The sequence below is a fragment of the Delphinapterus leucas genome, chromosome 10 (genome assembly GCF_059928025.1).
Source record: "Delphinapterus leucas isolate spDelLeu-1000000601 "Yukka" chromosome 10, BTC_Dleu_Yukka2, whole genome shotgun sequence".
In the NCBI taxonomy this organism is placed as follows: domain Eukaryota; kingdom Metazoa; phylum Chordata; class Mammalia; order Artiodactyla; family Monodontidae; genus Delphinapterus; species Delphinapterus leucas.
The window spans coordinates 33,512,216-33,528,771 of NC_143138.1; the positions used below are offsets into that span (position 1 = coordinate 33,512,216).

The 16,556-nt window shown below is 56.1% G+C and overlaps 1 protein-coding gene across 13 annotated transcripts in view; it reads left to right on the plus strand.

The window, feature by feature from the left end:
- The window catches only part of C10H6orf132 (chromosome 10 C6orf132 homolog), a 40,918-nt gene that overhangs the window by 13,515 nt on the left and 10,847 nt on the right, over positions 1-16,556 (plus strand). For 7 of the 13 annotated variants that reach the window (XR_016394616.1, XR_016394617.1, XR_016394618.1 and 4 more), the window contains 3 exons: positions 5,893-5,968; positions 8,059-11,254; positions 15,960-16,157. Coding sequence is in view for 10 of the 13 variants with exons in the window: in XM_089918746.1 (XP_089774872.1) it covers positions 5,893-5,968; positions 8,059-11,254; positions 15,960-16,157 (3,470 nt within the window). In the remaining 3 variants the exon portion in view is untranslated. Of the gene's footprint in view, positions 1-18; positions 4,705-5,892; positions 5,969-8,058; positions 11,255-11,885; positions 13,731-15,959; positions 16,158-16,556 lie in introns of those variants that run through there. The other 6 variants (XM_089918745.1, XM_089918750.1, XM_089918748.1 and 3 more) reach the window with 5 other exon arrangements.

Sequence of the window (16,556 nt, forward strand, 5' to 3'; positions counted from 1 at the left end):
TGGCACCAGTGCCCGCTCTGCCACTGGGCTGCAGGGTGGCTGAGGGCCAGGCCCTTCCTCTCCCAGGGCCGCTGGCTCCTCACCCACCAGCGGGGGTTATACTGGATGGTCCACTAGGGTCTCCTCAGCTGTGATTTTCTGTGTTAAAATAACTTGCTAACAGAGGGGCAGGAGGTGGGGTCAGCTCCCTGGAGCCCCCCAGAGACTCCAGGCCCTCTGAAAAGGACATGCTTCAGTCACCAGGGCCACCCCACTTCCTGCTCTGCAAGCTCTGAGGAACTGGATTAGAATTGCAAACTTCAGAGCTGGGGTAGGGGCGGACCTTAGTGCTCATCAGGATGAGAAAACTGAGGCCCAGGGAGGGGACGGTCCTGCCCAGGCCACACAGATCAAAGGAGGTGGAGACAGGACCCAAGCCCAGGTCTCCTCCTCTCAATCCAGTCCTGTCTCCACCACGTGGGCTGGGCTGAGTCGGGGAAGGATCCTTTCTCCCCACTTCCTTCTACCTCCAAGGGGGAGCCCGGCCCAGAGCTCAAGCCAGAGCCTGCCCCTAGCTTTTGAGAGCTGATCTGGTGGAACAACTGGTGGAAGGAAGGTCATACTTTTCTCTGGGGCTGCCTCTTGCCCTACCCTAGTCTGAGCCCAGCCATCTCCAGGGCGATGCATATGAGGAATTAAAAATTAAATGCCAACGTGGCAAATATGGGGAAACTGGCTGGACAGGTCCCCTGGGCTGCTGCAGGCAGTGAGAGCTCCCTGGGTCACCCCACCCTCTGAGTCAGGCAGGCCTGGCAGTGCCTGGGGAGGTGTCAGCCTGGGTTCTGGGCAGGAAGCCTGACTGTCTGGACCCTGCCCTCCTTGAAACGCAAAGATGCAGCCCAAGTCAGCCGGATTTCTCCTTCCCACTTTTCCACCCCATCCCCCGCCGTGGGAGCTCATCTCTGAACTCAAGGCCCAGGCTCCCTTTGGGGTTGGGGTTTGAGCTCCTTAGGGTGAGCTGGGAAGGGCAGTCCTTATTGGCTTTCGAGTGATTCGCATGGCTGACGTTAGCTGGGAGGGCTGTCAGGTGGGGGAAGCTCCATGCGTTCCTGGGGGGTGGGTGTCAGAAGCTTGCAGCCAGTGTATGGATGGAGCACCCTCTCCCCACCGTAGCCACCCCCACCTCTGCCCACCTGGCTCCTCCTCCATGGTGGAGGTCTCAGCCTGAACCTCCAAAGCTCCACCCACACCCTTATCCTTATCCACACATGGCCACCCCTTGGGCTCAGGGATGTGCACCCCCAGCTTGGGCTGCCCTCAGGACTGACTGGGAAAGAAGCTCTAGAAATGGGCTCAGGGCCATTTAAATGGGGGATTCTAGGGACCTTGGTGCCTGGAGCAGGGTCAAGAACGGGGTGTTGTGGGCTCTTAGGGCATGTCCCTTTGATCCCATGGACTCCTTGCCCTAAAGGGAACCAGAGCAGGGCCCTCTGTAGCTCAGAGTCCAGGGCAGGACCCTGAAACGAGGTCTAAGAGCAATTCTGGGACGGCAGGCTGGTCCAGAGGAAGACGGCCTTGGTGGAATTCTCTGTCCCCCAGGAAGGGGGTATGAGCTGTGGCAGAGGGTGGAGGGCAGGGCGGGGAAGTAATGGGGCTTTTTGTTGTTGTTTTTTTTGCGGTATGCGGGCCTCTTACTGTTGTGGCCTCTCCCGTTGCGGAGCACAGGCTCCGGACGCGCAGGCTCAGCGGCCATGGCTCACGGGCCCAGCCGCTCCGCGGCATGGGGGATCTTCCCGGACCGGGGCGCGAACCCGTGTCCCCTGCATCGGCAGGCGGACTCTCAACCACTGCGCCACCAGGGAAGCCCTGGAGCTCTTCTTTTTTAATGCTCACTGGTTCCCAGCTTCAGAGAAGCTGCTGTGTGGGGGTCACACTCTGTACCCTCACGCTGCCCCGCAAAGCCAGGAAACAACTAACCGGCTGGGCTTCACCCCGCTGGGGACACTGGGTGCCTGGAGGGGTTTCCTGTGGCTCTCACTCTGGGGGCCTGTCCCCCTGCTCCCCCAGCCTACAGCAGTGTCCCCAGCCGTGCCTGGCTCTGACTCTGACTCAGGGTCATCTCCCTCACCCCCTGCAGCTCCACACCTCACCCTGAGGTGCCCCAGCCAGGCTACTGGAGGAATCTGGTGAGGAAGTTTGCATTCCACAATGTGTCAGTAAGGCACCGAGCTGGCCTGTGTCCAAGGCAACCGTGTGTGGCCCATTGGCCAAGCTCCTGGTGACCCACCCTTGGGGGTTGCCTGGGTTCTGAAGAATCCCAGGCATGAGCATGTGTGTGTCCCAGTCCAGGGAGGCCAAGGGGGGCAGGGCTGGGCCCATTGGTGGGGTAAGGCTGTCCCCTGAGCCCTTGGTGGTGCAGCAGGGGGCTAGCAATGGGCTCTGACCCCCTGTAACATTAAGGGGGAGACAACCTCATCCTGAATAGTGAATGCTTTCCTCCCTTCCTCTTTCCTTCCTCCTTCTCTTCAACTCTGAAATGTCTGTGGTTGAAAGGGCAGTAGGAGGTTCCCGGCTACCTGACCCTGACTACGGGGAAGCACCCATGTATCTCTTCAGCTCCAGCTGGGCAGACACGTCCCGGGAGCTGTGCCCAGGCAAAGTGTCCATGGACTCAGGCCACTGCTCACCTACTGAGCTTTGTTAGGGCCTGAGGGCCAGGAGCCCGGGGAAATGTCCTTCCTTGAGTGCTTCTCTGCAGGATCTATTTAGGTGTGGGGTATCACAACAAACCTAAGGGAGGTGGGATCAACCCCATCTTACAGATGAGAAAACTGAGCCTCAAAAGGCGAGAGGGGGGCACACTTCCTGACCACTGACCTTGTGTCCGATTCTGTCTTTGAGATGATGGAGTTAAATTAAGATTGCCCATCTGGGGACCTCCCTGGCTGTCCAGTGGTTAAAACTGTACATTTCCAGTGCAGGTTTGATCCCCGGTGTGGGAACTAAGATCACACATGCCATGCGGTGTGGTAAAAAAAAAAAAAAAAAAAAAAATTGCCAATTTGGTCTGCCTGCCTATAAAATCCATGCTCTTTCTTCTTGATTACAAGAATTAAAAAAAAAACAAAAAACTATGTACTGTGTGCTTTTTAAATTATGAAGGAAACAGAAATTCATTGTTAAGAACTGAACATAGAGACAAGTATAAGGAAGAAAATATATATAAATATTCTTGGAACGGCACTTCTGCCCCCAGCCTCCCTGCCAGCTAATCATTGCTGGGTGACTTTTCAATATATGAGGCTGTGAGGGATTTTAAAGGGCTGCTTGACTGAGCTGGGGAGCTGGTTTGCACCCCTCTGTGAGGTGACCAGTGATCTTAGCTTCTGGGTGTTGTCTGGGTGTGGGGACACAGAAGGCCTGAGGCCCAGTTCCATGGGGAATGCCCCATCTGGCAGGGCCAGGGCTGGACTCTACCCCAGGCACTGAGCAAGGGCTGCTCTGTGGCAGCAGTGCCGGGAGTGGCCGTGGCTTCAGTAGTTATGGTGTGCGGGCTCAGTAGTTTTGGCCTGTGGGCTCTAGAGCTCAGGCTCAGTAGTTGTGGCGCACGGGCTTAGTTGCTCTGCGGCATGTGGGATCTTCCCGGACCAGGGCTCGAACCCGTGTCCCCTGCATTGGCAGGTGGATTCTTAACCACTGCGACACCAGGGAAGTCCCCAAAATTCTTTAAGAACAAGAAGATGGGTTGTTTGTTGCCCTCAAATGGCCAGAGAGTAATTCTGAGATTGCCCTTGGTAACCCAGGGTCTTGTGGATATTTCTGAAACATCTACCTTGAATCCCCCTTCTTATATATTAAACCATTAAGTCTAGAGAGTTGGCACCATCAGCCCATCAGCGAGTAACAACTTGGCTTACTATGTGTCCCGCTTTGGGGGATTCGTGTAAAACATGTCCCTGGGCTCCAAGGAGCAACCACATCTTATTGGAGGAACTGGGGTAATATCTAGAGAGCAAACAGAAGTCCTCCCTGTGGGGCTTGGCTGTGGGCTGCTCTGAACAGGGTAGGTCAGTGTGGGCTGGTGCAGACAAGGGATGGCTCCTTAGGAATAACAACGAGAGCTAACATTTATTGGGCTTTCACTACGTGCCAGGAGCTAAGTGCTTTTTGTGTATTGCATCACTTAATCCTCACAGCTTCCCTAGAATAGGTAAATTCTATCTTCATCACAGTTGCATAGTCAGGGAACCTGAGAGTTTACGTCACTGGCACAGTCATACAGCTAGTAGGTGGCAGAGCCGGAATTCAAATCCAGACAGTCTGGCTTCAGAGCTTCCCCTTCCCTGCTACCATCTTTCTAGAGGGGCTCAGCTAATCCTTGCAGGATGAGAGACTTAGACTTTAAAGAAGCAAAATACCCAGGGGTGGGAGCTCCACAGACCTGGGTTTGACAGCACTGGTCATATGACTATAGATAACTTACCAAACATTTCTGAGCCTCCGCGGTCTCTGACAAATGGGGATAGCTTCTTCACAGAGTGGTGTGATGGCGATCATATGTTTAGAGCACAGAGCATTGGGTGGTATTGTTAGAAATGGAGGGTGGGAAGAGGAGCACAGCCTGACCAACACCCAGCGCCGGGGATGAACGTGAACCAGATGTGTGGGTTGGAAGGATCCTGGGGAGGGAGTTGGTCCAGCTAGAATGCAGGATGGCTGTAACAGGTGAGTGGAAATAAACGTTGGCTGGGAAGGATGAGGCCAGGGTGTTGAGGACCTTGAAAGTGACCATAAAATGCTCCACAGCTCCTCCAAAGGACAGGTGTGTGGACGTTGTTGACATATGGAAATGTGTGTTTGGCGAAAAAAAAAAAAAGAATGTAAAATAGTATGTACAAACCGACAGCTGTATAAACACATTATGGTCTCCACCTTCCACAGCTCCAGTTCACCACTTTTTACTTAGGTACTTTTCTGTAAATACCTAATGAAAGCTAAGCGTGAACAGGAGGCCAGGCCTGAGGGGTTTGGCTTTTTATCTTGTGGCCATCCCTGGGGAGTCACGCAGAATCTTTTTGTTTGTTCTGTTCTAACTGAGATACAATTTATATACAGTTGATTCTCATTATTTGCGGATTCTGTATCTGCAAATTCGCCTACTTGCTAAAATTTATTTGTAACCCCCCACATCAGTACTCGAGATGCTCTGGACATATGCAGAGTAGTGAAAAATTTGAGCCACCTGATGCCCACGGGCCCTGCCGAGGTCGAACAAGACACTTTGCTTTCTTGTTTCAGCCCTCATGCGGTAAATAAGCATCCTTTTCTATTTAGTGCCATGTTCTTTCATATTTCTTTGCTTTTTGTTGGTGATTTTGCTATTTAAAATGGTCCCCAAGCATAGGGCTGATGTGCCGTCTGACATCCCTACATGCGAGGAGGCTAGGTGAGGTGCCTTAACAGAGAAAATACGTGCGTTAGGTAAGCTCCGAAGGTGTGGGTTATGGTGCTGTTGGCCATGGGTTCAGTGTCAGTGAGTCAACAATAGATATTAAATAAGGTCTCTTTAAACAGAAACATGCATAAAACAAAGTTATGTATTGATCAGCTGATGAAGGTGCCTTGACTAAGGTTTACAGGAACCTAACCCTCGGGCATTTCCCTCGGGCATTTTGATCCAGTTTTTGCTAATTGAGTGTTCGCGGCAACTTTATAGACCCTAACTACCGCGAATAACAAGACTCGACTATATCATAAAATTCACGCTTTTAACTGAGCCCTTTTATATTTTAGTATACTCACAAGGTTGTGCAACCATCACTGTGGATTTTCCAGCAATAAAATGGCCTCACGAGTAGCGATTTAAGAACCATATGTCTTTCCCTGTCCCCTAACTGTTCTGCTCTCTTTCAGGATGCCCAGGAGAACCATGGACTGGCTGTGCCCACCCCCTCTGTCCCAGACAACTTTGCAGACCAACAAATGACAGGTAAGAGGACCCTAAGCTTGGGGCTTGTCCATCTTTCTTTTTTTCCTCCTTAAGCGCAAGCATCTGGTCCCCCCTCCCCAGCTGGTGAGAAAGCTGGAGTCCCCGGGCCTCTTGGCTGCTGGCTGTTGTGGGTGGGAGATGAGGAGAGCCACGGTTGGCTAAGGCCCAGTGGGGGAAGGATGGTGAGGGCCGAGGCCAGAGCAGGAACAAGTTCAGCGTGAGTGGTAGAGAGAACCCTGGAGTCAGGCAGACCTGGCTTCGAGTCCCAGCTCCCCTGCATACTAGCTTCGCTCCCTGGGGCAAATCACTTAACCCCTTGCACCTCCGTATCTTCCAGTGAGCCACGGGCAAGACAATTCCAGTTCTGGAAGAGTAAACTAAGTACTGGATGGGATGCAAGTCACTTCTTGTCATACCCTGCTCAAAACCCTCCAGTGACTTCCCTTGTCACCCAGTGGAAGGGTTCTTGCCAGGACCGCCAGAATCTGGCCCTACCTGGCCTCATCTCCTGCTGGCTTTCCCGTCTCATGCTGCTCCGCCATCCCGGTCTCCTTGCTGCTCCTTCAATATCCAGGCACATTTCCACCCTCAGGTCTTTGCGCTGCAGTTCCCACTGCCCTGACAGTTCTTCGCCTGCACGTGTGCACAGCTCTCGCCTCCCTCTTTCCCTCTTTTCCTCTTTGCTCCAGTGTCACCTTCTCAGCCAGGTCTTCCCTGACCACCCTAGTCACATTGCACCCCTACCACCCCTCCTGGGTTTCCCCCATATTACTCATCACCTAATGTGGTAGTAATTTACTAATATATTATGTTTATTGCCTGTCCCATTGCCCCATTAAAACACAAGCTCCACGAGAGCCAGTATTTTGACTATTTTTTGGTTTGTCTTTTACTCAATGTGCTCAATGGGTGCTCAATGGGTGTTGGTTTTCCCCCTCCCTACTCTCTGTCTGGCTTTTGTTTTGAAGTCAGACAGCTGGGAGGAGCCCTTCAGAGCTGCACATTCCCAGGTTTGTTTCTCTCTGCCCTAGAAATTGAGAGGAGGAGAGGTGAAGGACAGGTACCCCTCAGAGAGAAGTAATCAGGGCATCCTGGTGGCCTGCAGACAATAGGGAGGGGGCAGGGGCTGGGGCCAAGAAGGGAGGGATGTGAGCCGCTGGGGCCAGGGGGGCTCAGCATCTCTCTGGTGCCTCGATCGTCCAGGTCACCTCATTTCCACAGACCCCCATCCATCCTGCAGTCCAGAATCTGTTCCAGAAGTTCTCTGTGAGGTGGAAAGCTGGGTTCTTGGTAGATTCAGGATCTTTAGAAAGCAGGAGGTGCTCATGCAAATTTCTCCCTCCCAAACTTTCACCCAGACTTCCTTACTGAGGTCTCCAGGCCCCCACCCCCATCCATGACTTCCTATCTCTGCCACCTTCCCTGTCTGTCTTACGGCTGAATGAAAAGGTAAGCACAGGTGGTAGTAGTCAAAGCAATTACCATTTGTTAAGCACCTACTATGGGCCTAGCACCTGATAAGCTCTTGCCATGCATTTACATGAATTCTCTTGCTTAATCCTCACAACAGCTTTATGAGGTAAGTGCTGACATTGTTCCCATTTTTCAGATGATGAAACTGAGGCTCAGCAAGGTTAATGAGTGTGTCTCAGGTTACACATTTAGTAAGTGGAAGAGCCAGGATTTGAACCCTGGCCTTTCTGGCTTTGTACCAGCCAAGGCACCTGTAAGAAACACTTGGTGCCCTTGAAGGGCCTAACTGAAGAGAGTTTAGTAAAGGGATTATATACAGGACTGTGAGTGGGGCAGAGAAGGGTGAGCCTCGGGAGCCTATGGAGAAGATTTAGCACAGGCTCCAGAGGCTGTGCCAGGGACAGGCAGGGGCCCCTCCCCAGAAAGAAGAGGGTCACTCCCAGGAGAGCTCAGGAGACTCGAGACATGGCTGCTCCTCACGTGCTGTTCAAAAGGAAAGACATGACACCGGCCAGCTACTCCCTCAGGAGCCCACCCCGCCCTGCCCTGGGCACTTGGAGATGGGCAAGCCCGGCTGCCTTCTCGCCCTTCTCATCTCTGCCTCTCCCTCCTTGCAGGCACCAGCAAGCTTATCAATGGCAACCTCCGATTATACAGCTCTGTGGGGGACCTGAGGCCTGGGCAGTATGGCCAAGACTTGCTCATCCCCCCGCCACCCCCGGGCCCAGCCCCGGCACCACCCTCAGACGCTCCGCAGCCTCAAGAGGAGCCCTCACCACCACCTCCACCTTCCACGGCTCCCCCGCCTCCCCCGCTGCTGCTGGAACCCCCGTCCCCGCCCAGCATGGCTCCACCTCTGCCCCCAGTAATGGGGGCCCTATCCACCGCACCCTGCCTTCCCTCCCCATCCACACCCACCCCTCCGGACTTCATTCCCCCTGCGCCCCCCCTACCCCTTTTGCCAGCCCCGGCTCCCCCAGCTCCAGTGTCTCCTCGTACACCGGGGACTCACCCCTTCCCCGCTGCGGGTGTCACCAAGTGGAAATCAGAGGTAGCGCTGAGTGACAGGCAGCCAGAGGTCCCCAGAGGCAGCCCCTCCGGGAGCCCTGCTGAGCCCAAGGGGAGCCTCCTGGGACCGGAGACCCACCTCACCTTCCCCAGCTCGCTCAAGGTGCCTCCCCCAACCCCAGTCAGGACTTCATCCATCTCCTCTCAGGAAGCACAAGGGGCTCTTCCTGAGGAAAGAGAGGCCACCAAGAAGGCCCCCAGTCGACTCCCACTGCCTCCCAGCTTTCACATCCGCCCCGCGTCCCAGGTCTACCCCGACAGGGCCACTGAAGCAGACCATCCTGAGGAGCCCAGGGCTACGGCACCAGCCAGTCCGAGGCCGGGCCAGTCCCAGGCCTGGACAAGTGAACAAGCCGAGACTCCACCTGCAGCCTCTCCCCTGCCCCCTCCTCCACTCCCACCCCCTCCCCCGGCCCCCCCCCTGCCCCCAGCTGCCCCTCCTTTGCCATCTGCTGAGAAGGCAGCCCCTCCCCTGGCTGGGGTTATGAAAAGACCCAAGTCCAGCTCTCCTGCTCCCAAACCCAAACTTGACCCCCCCAGCCCAGAGGACACAGCCTCTTCAGAGTCCGTGGACTGGTGGGATCCCAGCCAGATGGCAAAGCTGCGGAACGAGCTGTCAGCCTATCTCTGTGGCTCCAGGAGACAGGACCGGTTTGCCAGTCACAGACCAGGCCCAACTGCATCCTCTCAGGGAAAGGAGAGCCAGAAGGGCCCCAGCCTGCCAGAGAAGGAGGCGCCCCCAAGTGTTCCTGAGGAGAGTCCTTGCAGCCAGCCAGAGAGGAAGGCTGCCACCAGCCTGACCCTCCCTCCTTTGGACTACATCCCCCAAGACTCGCCAACTCCTAGCATCCGGCAGATCCGGAATAAGTTGGAGGCCCAGCTTTCCTCGTCAGCAGAGAAGGAAGCCAAGCCCAGCAGAGGGTCTCTGCCTCCCAAACCTCAGCTAGAAGGGGTAAGAATCTTTGAAAACAGGGCTGATAACGGCAAATTCTCCAAGCCCGCGGCCAAGAATCTGCCACCTCTATCCACCACCCCTCTGCCAACCACACCACTCCAGTCCAAGGCCACGCCTGGACCAGCCATACCACCCGGGGCCACACCTGAGCCAGCTACACCTGGACCAGCCACACCACCCAGGGCCACACCTGAGCCAGCCACACCTGGACCAGCCACACCACCCAAGGCCACACCTGAGCCAGCCACACCTGGACCAGCCACACCACCCAAGGCCACACCTGAGCCAGCCATACCTGGACCAGCCACACCACCCAAGGCCACACCTGAGCCAGCCACACCTGGACCAGCCACACCACCCAAGGCCACACCTGAGCCAGCCACACCTGGACCAGCCACACCACTCAAGGCCACACCTCTGCCCACCACATCATCCCAACTGATAGCAGAGAAGAACCTAGTCCCAGCTGGGCAGCGGGAGAAGCCAGAACCTCAAGAAGTTGCAGTGCCCTCCAAGCCAGAGGCAGGAGGGCGCTCCTCAGAGACCAGTAAGCCTACACAGGGAGCCCTCTCATCTCCAGCCCTCCCCGCAAAGATATCCCCTGGCCGAGAAGAGGTGCCATTTCTCTATAAGCCCCATCGCAGCCAGAACATCCCCAGCAGAGATCTGGCCGTGGTGACGCCCATCCTGTCCAGAGGAGAGGCTGTAGGGTCATGGGAGCCTGTGGAGGTGAAGGAGCCCCGGAAGCTGCCAGCCAACCCCCCTGCCTCAGCCCAGCCTGCTGAGGAACTCCTCAGGCATCCAGTGACAGGGCAGGTGGTGGAGCAGGGCTCCCCGATGGCTCTGCTCCTTGCAGCCAGGCAGAGGGCACAGAAGGGGAGGTCCAGAGGGGCTGCCCTGGGCCAGTCCTCCCTGCCAGGGAGTCTCTGTGGCCACAGCCAGCCCGGGGCAGGCTCTGACACCATCTTCTACAACGACGGCCAGCCCAACTCCTTCACAGTGGTCCCCAAGGTACCCAAGGAGACTGAGAAGGACCCCCAGCTAACCTTGCCAGGACAGCCCAAGGTACCCAGTCAGTGGAAGCCCCAGCCCCGCAGAGACCCAGAGGGCACGGAGCCCAGCCGCGGGTACAGCTGGACAAAGACGGAGCCGCAGGCCCCCGTGGCTTGGGAAAGACCAGTGCCCTCCAGCCTCCCCCAGGGCCGCCTGCTGCCCAAGTCCTCCTCTTCCCCTCCTTCTCCTTCCCACAAGAGGGAGGAGGAGTTCAACCTTGAGGTCATCCCACCGCCACCAGAATTCAGCAATTACCCTGAGCCCCCGCCCCGCGCCCTGCAGTATCTGGGGCGCCGGAGCTCCCCTCACCAGAACAACTTCTCAGACTTGGGGCAGCTCGCGGACGCGGGCCCCGCTCACGGCTCCTCGCGCTTTTCCGCCAGTGCGGGCCCCGCCGGGGCCGCCAGAGGCCTGGACCGTTTCTCGGGCGGGGCCCGTTCGCTTATCAAGAAGCGCATGTACGTCGTCGAGGAGACCCACCGCAGCCCCAGGCTGCCCCGGGGCGGCACTGGCCGCAGCCCGACCTCCCCTAGCTGCTTCGGGCCACATCCCAGAGGACCTTTCGCAGCGCCCGGAGGCCTGGAGATGCGGCGCGTCAGCTCGACGGGCCGCGCGCCCCTCGCCGGCCTGCACGCGTGGAATATGCCCCTGGAGGGCGGCCTCCGCGGAGAGGCCAAGTACAAAGCGCCCGGCGGCGGCAACTGCGGCAACTGCGGCTGCGCCCCAGCTACCCGCAGGTGAGTTGCGGGCCAGGGTGATGGCGGGAGCCTGGGCTGGGAAGCCAGGGGAGAGGGAGGCTCTCCCCTGGACCACGGAGGAGCTGGCCAGGCCACGGCCATCAGTCTGGGACATTTGGTTTTCTCCCCTCTGGCTCTCAGGGCAGAGAGAAGGGGGAGGGAGGCACACTTCGCCTGGAGAGGGCGCCTTTGGCGCTTCCTTTATCTGCTTCCTTATATCCCGTTATCTCCTTTGTTTTCTCTTTCCCCCTCCTCCTGCTTTCCCCACCAGCTCCCTCTTCTCTCTCCTCTCTCCCACTCCCTGGAGCCCCAGCGCGGGGTGGGGGGAGACCTGAGTGGTCCTTGGGTGCTGGGATTTCCCATCACAGAGACGCGTCCACAGCCAGGCTAGGAGGGACGGGTTCTGAGCGGAAGGGTATGAGGCATGTACTCTGGCATCAGGGCCTAGACAGGAGGGAAGCCCTGTATCTGGTGAGTCAATACTGGGGTCCCACTCTGGGGATGGTGAGCCCTGAGCTTGTGGGGCAGCTCCATCGCACTGAGCCACGTCCTTCCTCTTGTGCCCTGGGGGAGATGGAAGGGGTGTTGGTTAACCAGATATTAACCTCATCTCTCTCCTGCTCCCCACCAGGTCTCCCCACAGCAACCCCCACTATGGAAGCTCCATCAACACATTCACCGTGAGGCCTGGGACCCACCATCCCATCTCCTATGCCTACTCGGGGGCCCATCGGAAGGCCCCATCCTGAGCCCAGGGTTTTCTCAGTTCCTCTCCAAGGGGTCGGATCCAGGCACTTGTTTTTGTGGGGGTGGGAGGGACGCAGCAGGTGTTAAGTAGCCTCACTGAGACACAGAGGAGTCTGTTTCCCAAAGACAGACAGGGGGACAATGAGTGAAGCAGTGGGCCCAGTAAGACTGAACTTCTGTTTCCCAAAGCACTGGTGTGGCTGTGGACTGTCTGCAGATGGGGGTGGGAGGGGGAAGGAGGGAGGAGAGGAGGGACCTTTAAGGAGCTGGAGCCTGAGTTTTCACTGTCTGGTACTATTTGCTTTAGCAAGGCTTATTGAAAGCAGTTTTCCAAGCAAGCCTACCGAGCAGGTTCTAAAAGCAAGGGCTGGAGCGCTCACTCAGAAGGGAACCCATCAGGATGGCTGTGACTGCTGGTCAGGCCCTCATGAGGGGCTGAGGCCCAGCCCTATCTGGGTTGGGGGTGCAGGGTGCTACAGGTTGACCTCCTCAGCCTCCACCAGTCCACCAGTTGCCACTCCCAGAGGCGACACCTGGGGTTCCTAGCATAGAAGCCACACTGAGGTGTGAGCAGGAATATGCATACATAACATGTAGAGAAGGTACTGGAACAAAGTGCTTTGCATTGACCAAGGGTGGGGATAGGGGTACTGGGGGTTCATTTCTCCCTGGCCCTGAGCTACAGAAAGGCCTAGAGAGAGAAGACGTGGCAGGTTTGGGATGGAAGACAGAGGATTAAGGCTTGCTTTTCTATTCAGACCCAGGCAGCCATGATTTGGGGGATCAGGCCCAAGGAGCCAGAAAGCCTGGGGCTTGACACCAAAGGCCTTACCTGGCCAGGTCCTGTATGGGATTTGGAGGGGCATCATTCCCAACCACCCCTCCCAACCCCAATACTACAGGTCTCCAATATTACTGAGGCCTTAGAATGTGTAACCAAGATGCCAGAAGGCCTTGTAGAGTAGAAGGTGATAGAGATGGGAATAGAGGTCTGAGAGGAGTTTGCTCCAAGTATGGAACGTGTTTTGGAAAGTCAAGAGTGGCAGGACTGGGCCAGTTCAGAGGAGGGGAGCCCTATCGGTAGGGTGACCATTTGTACTTTGCTGGGAAGTCTGGGTTTATGCCTGTTTTCCAGTGAGTGAGAACCCCTTCCACTTTCAAAAAAGTCCTGGTTTAGATAATATATGCTCACCAGACATATCAGGAAACAATATTCTTTGGTCAATCTTCTGTCTTCAGGTCTTGGTGGGCCGAATTCCTGGGGCCAGGCCAAGGAAGGCTACCTGGGTAAGGAGGAGGGGCAGGGGGTGCCCACCTCAGAGGAGCAGGCTGGTAGGGGCAGCCAGGAAGCAGTTCCCTTTGGGGGCACGATGATGGACCTCTATGATTTGTGCTAACCAGCCAGGGTACTGGGGTGTGGGGATAGCAGATGACCACTTTAGGGAAAGAGAGTGCAGGGGTGGGTGGGCACCCTGATGGGGCAGGATCCGGTTACCTGTGTCTAAGAAGCGAACCCCACCCCAGTGCCAGCACTGGCTCTATATATATGTATGTATTTTCCCTGTACAATGTTTTATAAAAGAGTTCACTAATTTATCTGCTGTGTTAAGGCTTGAGGGGTGGGGTGTGGATTCCCAACTGTATCTTGCTCTGGGGTGGGCAGGGAAGGACTGATTCGCTCTTGGCTTGGGAAATAAACAGGCCAGTTTGGATGGCCTCCAGCTCTGTGGCTATGGATTGATGACTGGGAGCTACTGGGATATGATCAGAGGTTGGGGGAGCTCAGCGGGGGAAGGCTGAGCACAGGGTGGTGGCTGAACTGGAGCCATTATGCTGGACCCAACTCTCTCTCTGACCCTTAGGTCTTCTCATTCTCCAAGTCCTTCAAGGGGAAGGAGCAGAGCTGAAGTCTGGTGATAACAAACTGTGCCCTTAAGCAAGTCTCTGACTCTCTGAACCTCAGTTTCTTCTTCTGTACAGTGAGCTTGATAACCTACCTCATAAGGCTGTTGTGAAGACTAGAGACAGTCATGCGTTCATTTAACAAGGATTTGAGTGACTACTAGATGGCAGGCACTGTGCTTAGTACGGATATACAGCCATCAACACACTGACATGCCTCCTGTCCATGGCAAGACAGTAGTCTCGTGGAGGAGAGAGGATGGAAGGAATGCACAGAAACAGCCTCTATTATAATAAGTGGTAGGAAGGGAAGGAACAGACACTATGAGAATAACTAGAGGGTGGGAGAGAGAGGTGGATTTACTTTGACTGGCTGGTCAGGGGAGGCCTCTTGAAGGGGTGACGTTTATGCCGATTTAGGCCAAGCATCCAGCACGTGTCTGGTACTCAGGAGTCGCTCAGGAAGCTCCATCTTTGGGTGATGACTACCTTACGTTGGCATGTGGCCCTTCACGGTTTTCCGTAAAGCTTTGACGTGGCATCTTTAAATTTCCCAGAAGAGGAAACTGAGAACCAGAGGTCATCTCAAGACAGTGTGAGGGAGTGCGTTCCTTGTGTTTCCTGTGTCTGAGCCTTTTGTGGGGGGTTGTTGGGAAAGGGAGGCTGGGAGGACGACTCACTTATTCAGCAACTTGTGCTTCCAGGAAGGGCCTCCCTCTCCCATCCTGGGGCTCCCTGTTCTGTCTCTCAGCGTCCCCTGCCCTGTACTGCGAGGCCCTCATCTGGTAACAGTGAGGACAGGGCCCTGCCTCTGGCTGCTCCTCCACCCCCAGCCCCACCCCTGTTCCCTCCTAACTCTTCTTTCCCCTCGCCTGACAAGGAAGGGGCAGCGGGAGCGGAGGGTTGGGGCATCAGGGTCCCACATCTGGCCTTGCCTCTGACAAGCTGTGTGACCTTGGGTCTCGGCTAACTCATCTCAAAAGTGATGGGGAGGGCTTCCCTGGTGGCGCAGTGGTTGAGAGTCTGCCTGCCGATGCAGGGGACATGGGTTCGTGCCCCGGTCCGGGAAGATCCCACGTGCCGCGGAGCAGCTAGGCCCGTGAGCCATGGCCGCTGAGCCTGCGCGTCCGGAGCCTGTGCTCCGCAACAGGAGAGGCCACAACAGTGAGAGGCCCGCGTACCACAAAAAAAAAAAAAAAAAAGCTGACGAGAGCCATGGATCCTCACCCCAGAAAGATGCCCCACATGCATTTTTACACATTATTTCAGGCACTCCACAGACCACCCCCACCCCAAACTGGGCTCCGTGGACTTCACACTGAGCACTCCTGATGCAACGGTGGTCATGGTAACCACCAATGCTTAATTTTGACAGTTTGGAAAGTTCGTTCCTTCCCTCGTTTACTCACGACAGTCCTCTGAAATGTGTTGGCCTTGTAATACGCTTAATTCCATGTTGCTGATGAGAAAATTAAGGCTCCAAGAAGAAAGGTGAATTGCTCAGAATAGCCCACCTGACTCCAAACTCTGTCTGCTTCCTCACAGCTGCCTCCCTTCTAGCTGTATCCATTCCCACCCATTCATTCCTCTCCCAATCACACCGCCCCTGAACTTTATACCTTTCTATCAGGGCAGGGATGCAGGAAGGCCTGAGGAGGGAAAAGCTAATACAAAAAGTTAATGGGGGTAGGTGGCACAGGTGTTCCTGGATCAAGTTGGTTGCACCTTGGTTTCTGGAGCCTCCTCACTGCTCCCTGGACATGGCCCAAGCCCCAGTGGCTAGAACCCCTCGCTGAGGCCCAGCCCAAAGCAGCAGTGGGGGCAGGTCCTGGGGCCTGCAGTCAGCAATACTTGAAGGGTCCTCTTCTCCCAAAAGGAGCACAGCTTTCTCCAGGGCTGGGCTTCATTGAAACAGAGAGGCTTCCTCCCACTCCTGCAGGAAGCTGCATGGGAGAGGTGCCTTCCACCTGGGAGGCGTAAGGGAGGAGCTTCCTAAGTGCTCAGATGTCAGGCGGGCCTGCCCCTGCCTGCTCACCCACCACCTGCCTACCCTCAGTGGCTGTGGCCGCTTTCATCTCTGCAGCTCGAAGGCGATGCTGTCTTTGCACCATGAGTCAGTTGCCCAGGATGGGCGGCCACTGATTCCAGGCAGAGGAGCTGGGCTTCTTCCCTCTGACGGCACAGGGATGGCCGGCTGCTGCAGACCCGCTGTTGGGGCCTCGGGGGATGTTTTTGGCCAGGAAGGTGAGAAACGGTAAGCTTCTGGGAGAGGCGGGGTGACCAGGGCAACGCATTGCGAATGCTCCCTCTTTACCTGGATGATCCTGTGCTCCCTGCCCAATTCTCAGAGCTCTAGAAGCTTCATTAACACTTGGCACAGAAGAGCCACTCCTCCCTCCCCTCCTTGAGAACCATTCTCTGAGCTTCTACAGAACGTGCTCTGATGTCTCCTGTCCTCCAGCCTGGCTCCCTTTCTCCGCCCAGTCTTCCTTCTCCATAGTTTCCTCTTCAGGAGACTTGAGTTTCACCCCCGTCTCACCTGTACCTGAGCTCCCCATTTCTAACTTGAAAGTGCCCTCCCGGCCATTTCCACGTGGATCCCTGCCAGCCACTCAGATTCATCCTCGCCTCTCCCCTTACTTCCCTCTCACAG